Below are 9,306 nucleotides of genomic sequence, written 5' to 3'. Positions count from 1 at the left end.
ACAACTTTCTGTAGCACGTCATAAGCTTCAATTGGATAGGTTATGTCCTGACACCACAATCAAGTAGTTCGTAGAACGAATGTCTGTGGAGCCACATTGTCATTGCATTTGAGTGAAGTGGGAAGTCCGAACCATGGGGTAGATCGATTATGATGTTCCAGTTTGACTCATGGACGTCAGAGAATGACAAGTAGTTGTTCGACTCTTCGGCACATATCCTCGACAAGACTCCACAATCTGCGCTCTTCGAGCTGACTACCGTTCAGTGTCTACAGCCTACTACCACCAATTCCGTGGCATAATCAATGCTGCCACTATATATACACTTTGGCAATATGACCCAGCTAGACCAACAGCCGCACTTCCGATCTATCTGCTCCTTCGAAAACCTGCTACATAGTTTCATCCCAATCATTTGCCTTGCTATTCCTGCCTGCATCTCTGGGAGGCTGCATTACCTTGATCTTTTCACCAAAGCTATCATCAGTCAATGGATCGTTCTTCCCTCCAACTCTTTCATATTGTCACGGAGCAAACCTCGTATGCTGGTATCATGACCCCGTGGTGGATAGTGTGAGCGAGCTTAAGAAGTGGGGGCGCACAGAGCTCTTGCCCGGGCTGCAGAATGTCACGGTCGTTACACATATGGAAATCTGATTACATGAGTATGCACCGAGTCACCATAAAATTGCAGCGTTAATTACTGCTGGTGCCAATTTTTGTGACATTCCCCAGCCCTCGTACCCCTTTGAATGTTTAAAGGTAAAGGTTATTATGACGCCTGGTCCTGTTTATACACGAACTACGTCGCTGACGTGTCTCACCGCATGTAAAAGGCGCACAAAGGGTAAAAAGAGGGGGGAGGCCCAAACCTCACTCCGCTGTCAGTAGTGAGATATTGCTTGTGTCTCGGCAAGCGTCTCTCGTCACCCCAAAAAGAAAAATCCACCACTTGTCACTCGGATGTCGGGACCGGTTGTTGAAATTCCAACATGAACATCTCTTGGCACCCCATTTTCATGTGCAACTACACCCCGACCCCGATGATGGTCGGGATTGCATCCAACTAGCTGAGCCATTGCCAAGGATAATACAGCATAATTTATTATTCCGCAGCGAAATATGGGCCATCTCAGCCAATAAGTCCCCAGGTAAAGAGAGTTTCGAGGAGGAATGCCTCTTCAAAGCTATTGCTCAGGAACCGCGCAAAAGTCGCTGCCATTCCGTGAACTACTTTTGAAAATGCCATTGCTCTTTTCCGCTCCTCGACTCAATGAATGGAGGGAGCAGAGCCGGCGACTCAGAATTACTCTCTCTCGGGAGTGTAGATGAGCAGTGCTATAATCCTACACCCGCCTCGTTTTCAGTGGCATCGTCACCTGTGTGAGTGGTGAGGTAGGCTGCGTCTCCGCCATTTCACCTACTGCACTTGCAAACGAAGCACTAGGGCAGTGGTGAGATCGCGACGCCAGTGATGAATGCCGACATACCAGTTGAAATAATCTCAGGGACCTCGAGAGTAAGGATTTGCCGCGTTGTCGCCGGTGCTCGGCCGCAGGCATGCCAAGAGGGCTTGGTTCGTGATCGTATTGAGCCTTGATTCATTCATAGTAGTTCAGATTCCTTGGCGCCTGCATTTTTCATGTGCGACTGAGCCTCGGTCTGATCCGGTAAACTACTGCAGAGTGTGCGACTAGATGGGCGCCGAAAGAGTGGTGTCCCGACAGCCCCGACAACCGCTGAGGTCTCTGAATTCGCAAGCAACCTGGATTAAATACACTGAGGTGGAGATCGGGATTCGAATGGTGGCGGAAAACAAAAACAACACGCAATCAGCGAACAGAGTGAAGAACAGGAAAGAGCCAAAAAAGTAAATACACGGGATGCTTCCTGCCAAAGGTAACACACCCTGGCACAAATTATTTATTGCTCTTTCCCTCTCGTCGCGCTCTTGTTGCTAATAGGGAAACGATGTCTCGGTGAGGTGAAAAATTCTCCATGACCACGTCGTTCAAGCAGCTTAATTGGTCGACTCTTCGTACTCGATAAATAGGTATGCACCCATTGGCATGTCGTGAGCCGATACGCGCAAAGGGCTTCCATGCATATATTCACATAGTGAGATGAGAAATCTCACGTACATGCGTGTGCGTTTAGCGTTGTCGATGCACACATCAAAGGTGTGACTATCATAACCGAGCCTTGTCATGATATATCCCCGACTATCCTGCTTATGTGGAAGGGTCGGGAACGCGTCTTTCACCTGAGTCGGTAGGTCATGTGGTGCTGCTCTGATCGTGTTTTTTGCATCCCACAATAATGTATTAAGCAGTGCAGCGTTCACACTCGGAGCGTAAGATGAGTATGATGGCTGCTCCTCGCAAGCAGCCGAAGGCGTCTGCGTTCCTGAATCATTAGTATGTAAGATGTGTGTACTGGACCAATATGCCAAGGCTCTCAAGTTTCACGAGGGCGGAATATTGGAATGACTCCGCAAACCATGAGGATTAATATGATGACTCGGGAGCTACATCCGAGAGAGATGTGAGAGACGAGGCGCGGATCCTCAGCAGGTGTAGAAGGGAAGTCATTCAAGCTCATCCCCAAGCTTGGGCAGGCCAGGGAATAATACCGAAGTATGAAACCGGGCTGACAGCACCCCATTTTCATGTGGAACCGCGGTGCCCCGATGGTCCGGATTGCATTCAACGAGCTAAGCCACCGCCAAAGACGATGAATCGTTCCGCAGCAAAATATATTACCGCCTAGGCCATCTGAGTCAAAAAGAGGCAGAGGCAAATATCGATAGAGTTGGGAGGAATGCCTCTTCAAATGCTGTTGCCCAGGAACCTCGTAAAGGTCGCTGCTATTATGTGAACTACTTTGCACACGTTGCTCTTTTCCGTGAATGTTCCTCGACCAAACGAATGGAGAGGCCGGCGACTTGGGATCACTCTCTCTTGGGAGTGTAATGGCTATCTCGAACGATGCGACGATGAGCAATGCTAGAATCCTGCACCCGCATGTCAAGCCCTGGGCCTCCAATGCTTCAGATCAATTGTCCCAGCCATCAGTGCCCCCATGGGCTAAATGTGAGGATTCCGCTTTCGCGTCTCCGGGAGTCAGCATTCGTATTCAGGGACCGTCTATTCCACAACTTGAATGTTGGATTTTCAGAACTCCCTAGGTCAGATTCGTTCTCGACCGTCATGCCTCTATGAAAGACCCAGGCAGATCGAATTCGAATCGGGAGACCATTCTATCACTTACTGGACTGTGTCGCTGAACGAGATCAAAAATGAACAATTTCTATCCCATCCGACCAATACTCGACTCGTAGTACCCGATACCATCGAATTTGAGATGTCTTTTCAAGGAAACCGAGAAGTCTGGTTTCACACAACTCGTCCTCATGTTTGATGTGTCGAGTCGAGGAATGTTTGTACATGAAACATCACGCGACGGCCCTGGTGTTGCTCTTCTCTGTATATCTGTCGCAGTAATCGCTATTGGATCGATGATGTTATTGTCGATTCTAGCCGCAGAGGAAAGGGCGAAAAACGACAGGGGCTGATTGTGATGAAGATTTAACGGTGGGAGGCCCAGGGCCGCCCCTTACTGACCCCAAAGAAGCGCACAATTGAACGAGGCGCTTACGATGCCCAGAGGTTTTATCAGCAGACAAGAAGACAATCATATAAATCAGCTAGTTGGGCATCGACGAGGCTGACGATAGAACCTTGACGGACCTATCTGCGCTCCATGACTCCCTGAACTCTCTGATCGCAGCAAAAAAGGGTCGTTCCTCTATTGGGGCCCACAACCGGGAGACGTTCCAGGAATGTGTCAGAAACGAAAGTACAAGTATGCACGAATCGTCCAGAACCTGCAAGCAACGGAGAGTACGGCGCAATATCTCGATGAGCGATCTTGCCCGTCCAGCAAGTGGAAGTCAATCCCGCATAGGCACGGATATCATTCGTTTGAACATGACATTAATGTGACCAAATCATCTTGTACGAGGACCTGCCATAAAATTGCAGCACTGTTACTGGTGATCAGGGTACATGTGCCTAGAGGAGTTTGTTTCCGCGATCGGTGTTTGGTCCTATGCCAAGAAAAAACTGACGAAGAACTGAGGGTGTGTTGCAGTGGTTTATTTAAATTTGGAACATTCCTTGGCACACGCGTTTTTCATGTGCGATGCTCCCGGGTCTGGTTCAGATTGCAGTCAACTACTGCTAAGGATAGACAATTGATTAGTCCGGTCCTTGTTTCCAATTACACATTACCACACATACATAATGTTCTGCCCAGAGTCCGGATCAACCAATTCGTACAATCCCACTAAACTATGCTTAGCTGAGCTTCGCTGGGTTAAGCGGGTGCATAGTGATAACACTTCACTTCAATATAACGCAAGCGACGAGCTGAGTGCGAATGCATATTCCACCCATCACCGTATATGTGCCCGCAAAGGAACACGCATAATACAAGTGGGGAACGGAAGGTGTCGAAACTAAAGCTAGTATTGTAGGTGTAATTATATATATTCACTGATTGGCAAGCGTTCAACTAATGCAATAGAATGACGCGTCCACAGGGAGACATCGGGGGGGACGGTTACGGAATGCCTGCAGAGGGCACTTCCAGGGTGTACTTAGTCCAAAAACAGGCGCTTAATGAAAAGAAAAGAACATCGAAGGCAGAGAACGACTTCAATGAATCGAGAGACGGTGGCGCTGATGACACAGTAAGATCCCACCGGCGCTTGCCGCTGAGCCTCACGGTGCAATCCGTTTCTTGCTAGCTCGTATGGAGTTTTTATTCGGTGCTCAGTCTGCTTGCATTTCTGAGGGGCCTGATTCCGGTCCTCATACACTCGATCGTTATGATCATCTGCCCCCCCAATAATTAAATGCCCACACGGATAGACGGCCCTGGGTATTCACTAGCTCAATGCATCCAAGTATCCTTCCATAATCGTACAAAGGCCTCATGGGCCTTGAGCATTTAGGGGTTCACCACGTGTGTTGAATGCCCAAAGATCTCTCTCCTCCATCCACTTATCAACATTGACCATCATGTCACTGCGACAAAAAGCTGAAGGTCTCAGGCGAAAGATCGATGAGATCATCGCAGCGGGAGGCGATATGGCGATACCAATTCTCACAGCCATCAACGTTGCGGCTGATATGTGCCCTCCTCTAAAGAGCGCGACTAGCGGCGCACTCTTCATCATTAGCGAGGTTCAAGTTAGTAATTATTCATGCTGGGTTCGCGCGAACAAAGGCTCATGGTTTGGGTCGGGTAGAAGTTCAAGGAGAATAATAAGGAATGGGAGGACTTTGGGAAATATGTTGTGGACAACGTGGCTGAAGTAGTTGCAGCCATAAAGTCCTATGATCCGTCAACGGAAGAGGCAAAGCCATGGGTGGAGAGCGCTAAAAAGCTCGATCGGTAAGTTTCATCCATTTTTGACAGTCTTCGTGTTCACATCAAGCCCCAGCGTGTTACAGAGGATCAAGTCGGAAATCGAACAAAGACGCACAAAAATAGAGAAGCGGTCAGCTTTTATCAATGCATTATCGCACTTGAGAGATCCGGGAAGGATTGATTCCCTAAAGAAGGATCTTGACAAAGCATTGGCGTCGTTTCAGGTAATTGTCCTCACGGTATCGTTCCATGATCCCTCTGATTTTTCCTGATGCAGCTTAGAACGAATTTAACGGTTGGAGTGAAGTTGTCGGCCATCAAAGATGACTTGATTCTTGGCAGACTCCGATACCCTGATGTCGCGCACCATGACTCAACTCAGGCATGCCTAGAAGGCACTAGGGTGGGTCTTACGGAGCGGATCATGGCCTGGTGCCACGACACTAGGGACAGCGGGAACCGTGTCATGCTACTCACTGCTGTGGCCGGTGCTGGGAAGACTTCGATTGCGCACACGATTGCGGAACGATGCGCAAGGGAGCGTTCCCTATTGCTAAGTTTCTTTTTCAAGGCGGGCGAACAGTCGCGGCCTGATTGTCTGTTCAGCGGGATGGCTCGAGCGTTAGCAAAGCGGGATCAGGTTTATCGCTCCTCCATTATCTCTGCTCTTCAGGACGACCCTACACTCTCAACAGCACCATTCGCGATGCAATTCAAGAGATTGGTGGCTTCACCCCTCCTGCATAAGCCTCCACTTTCGGACCATCCTCTGGTGGTCATCATCGATGCTTTAGATGAATGTGACGATGAAGCATTTGAGTCCCTTGCAAATATTCTTCGGGAAGAAGTTCCTAAATTACCATCCCCCATAAAGTTCTTTATCACATCGAGACAATTCGATCGTGTCAATCGCTTCCTCTCATCCCATTTCCCTATCGATCGTCTTTCCATTGATCTCTTGGATGACGCAAACGTGCAGGACTGCGCTACATACATACGTTCCCAGCTGCAAACGCTGAAGAATTGTCATCCCGATATGCAGCATAAGCTTGAGGACGAGGAGAAAACGGTAAAGGGAATCTTGGAACAAGCAGGTGGCCTGTTTATTTGGATCAGTACCATTTTTCGCTACATGAGGAAGGCCAGCAAGGACCCTATTCGGACGCTGGAGGGGCTGCTCAGCACAGGGGTGAAGGAATCGGCGGTTTCTGCTGAGGGAATGATGGATCGGTTGTATTCAAGCATTCTAAAAAAGTGTGGTTGGGAAGATGAAGATTTTGGGCGCGACTATCCGGTTGTGATGGGGGCAATCTTCGTTGCACAACAGCCTCTGTCTGTTGCAGCTTGGGATGCAATTTTGTCACCGTTCTTGAAGTCGTCAGTTCGATATACGTTGGCTGAACTTGCGCCTCTCCTGTCAGGACTTGAGGATCCTGACAATCCGATTCGCATCTTACACCAATCTTTCCGCGACTTTATACTAGAACGGATCAATCCCCAATCAATCAGCCTTCGTTGCAGTCCGGTAGATGTGGGACGGGAGAATGCGAGAATTGCCCTCCGATGTACTGAGATTCTGAATCAGGATCTCTCCTCTTTAGAGGGCCTTGGACTGATTGAGGACTTGTACGAAAAGGATGAACTGCCGCGCATTCCCCCAGAGAAGTTATCCAAGCACTTGCATTACGCATGTCGTTACATAGTTTATCACCTCAGTGAAGTCCAGGAACGGTCGCAGGAGCTGGATAAATCAGTTTGCATATTTCTCAGTCAGGAAGCCACTCGCTGGGTTGAAGTCTGCGTAAGAATGGAAGGCTACATCAGCATCTCGATACTCCCTGACTGGCCTAAGGTGTGGATTATCAATTGTGTTAATTAAAAATCAGCTCACGTTTTCCTGGCAGTTGGTGGTTGACCAAAGGTCAAAAGATGCTATCCGCATGCTGGCCAATGTGCTTATCTGGCTCCAGTCGAACCTGCAATTCTTTTCAAGATTCAGGGAGGCATATGAGGTAGCAAAGGATTCAGTTGTACTTTGCCGTTGCCTTGTTTCCATGGACTCAGAGTCCTACACCCCGGAATTGGCCATGTCACTTGGCACTTTATATTTAGCTCTTTCGGATCTCGGACGGCACTTGGAGGCGCTCCCATTCATCGAGGAGAGCGTCAAACTCTGCCGCCAGCTCGTTGCTGTTCACCCAGGATCATACGCCCCAGATTTGGCTTTGTCTCTCAATAATCTATATAGCGCTCTTTCGAAACTTGGACGGCACTTGGAGGCGCTCCCATTCATTGAGGAGAGCGTCAAACTCTGGCGCGACCTAGTTGCCATTCACCCAGGATCATACAACGCAGATTTGGCTTGGTCACTCAACAGTCTATATATCGCTCTTTCGAAGCTCGGACGGCACTCGGAGGCACTCCCATTCATTGAGGAAAGCGTCAAACTCCGGCGCGACCTAGTTGCCGTTCACCCACGATCATACAATGCAGATTTGGCTTGGTCACTCAACAGTCTATATCTCGCTCTTTCGAATCTCGGACGGCACTCGGAGGCACTCCCATTCATCGAGGAAAGCGTCAAACTCCGGCGCGACCTGGTTGCTGTTCACCCAGGATCATACACCCCAGATTTGGCTTTGTCACTCAACAGTCTATATCAAGCTCTTTCGAAGCTCGGACGGCACTTGGAGGCACTCCCATTCATTGAGGAAAGCATCAAACTCCGGCGTGACCTAGTTGCCGTTCACCCAGGATCATACAACGCATATTTGGCTCGGTCACTCAGCAGTCTATATATTGCTCTTTCGAAGCTCGGACGGCACTTGGAGGCACTCCCATTCATCGAGGAAAGCGTCAAACTCCAGCGCGACCTAGTTGCCGTTCACCCAGGATCATACACCCCGGATTTGGCTGGGTCACTCAGCAATTTGTATCTCTCTCTTTCGAATCTCGGACGGCACTCGGAGGCGCTCCCATTCATTGAGGAGAGCGTCAAACTCTGCCGCCAGCTCGTTGCTGTTCACCCAGGATCATACACCCCAGATTTGGCTTTGTCACTCAATAATCTATATAACGCTCTTTCGAAACTTGGACGGCACTTGGAGGCGCTCCCATTCGTCGAGGAAAGCGTCAAACTCTGGCGCGACCTAGCTGCTGTTCACCCAGGATCATACAACGCAGATTTGGCTTGGTCACTCAGCAGTCTATATCTCGCTCTTTCAAACCTCAGACGGCACTCGGAGGCACTCCCATTCATCGAGGAAAGCGTCAAACTCCGGCGCGACCTAGTTGCTGTTCACCCAGGATCATACACTCCGAATTTGGCTTGGTCACTCAACAGTCTATATGGCGCTCTTTCGAATCTTGGACGGCACTCGGAGGCGCTCCCATTCATCCAGGAAAGTGTCAAACTCTACCGTGAGCTGGTTTCCATCAACCCAGGATTACACACCTCGGATTTGGATAGGTCACTCAACACACTACGCACCGCTCTTTCTAACCTCGGACGTGATTCCGGGGCACTAATCTGAACAACTTGGGTCCCCCTGAGACCTTGGACCTTCCTATTTCCCTTTTCATTGCATTCCCTTGTTTGCTACTTGTAGTGCACACAGCTCAGTTTGGGGGTTGACATTGATTTTTGGTTTGGGACTATTGATGAAACGTTTACGGGTTTTCTACAACTTTCTGTAGCACGTCATAAGCTTCAATTGGATAGGTTATGTCCTGACACCACAATCAAGTAGTTCGTAGAACGAATGTCTGTGGAGCCACATTGTCATTGCATTTGAGTGAAGTGGGAAGTCCGAACCATGGGGTAGATCGATTATGATGTTCCAGTTTGACTCATGGACGTCAGAGAATGAC

At 49.1% G+C, this 9,306-nt stretch overlaps 1 protein-coding gene across 1 annotated transcript; it reads left to right on the top strand.

Moving 5' to 3' along the window:
• Positions 1-4,798: 4,798 nt before the first annotated feature.
• Positions 4,799-8,969, top strand: EI90DRAFT_3092373 (uncharacterized protein; the record flags this gene model as incomplete). The annotated part of the gene is made up of 8 exons (XM_039062439.1): positions 4,799-5,255; positions 5,315-5,460; positions 5,510-5,660; positions 5,714-7,288; positions 7,341-7,405; positions 7,430-7,476; positions 7,501-7,663; positions 7,685-8,969. Exons 1-8 carry the CDS (start codon positions 5,085-5,087, stop codon positions 8,967-8,969), a joined length of 3,603 nt encoding a protein of 1,200 aa, XP_038908215.1. The 5' UTR covers positions 4,799-5,084.
• Positions 8,970-9,306: the final 337 nt, after the last annotated feature.

The sequence above is a fragment of the Cantharellus anzutake genome (assembly GCF_015039405.1).
Source record: "Cantharellus anzutake strain C23 chromosome Unknown EI90scaffold_173, whole genome shotgun sequence".
Classification (NCBI taxonomy): domain Eukaryota; kingdom Fungi; phylum Basidiomycota; class Agaricomycetes; order Cantharellales; family Hydnaceae; genus Cantharellus; species Cantharellus anzutake.
The sequence above is the reverse complement of the archived record's forward strand: the minus strand, read 5'-3'. Positions and strand labels throughout refer to the sequence as shown.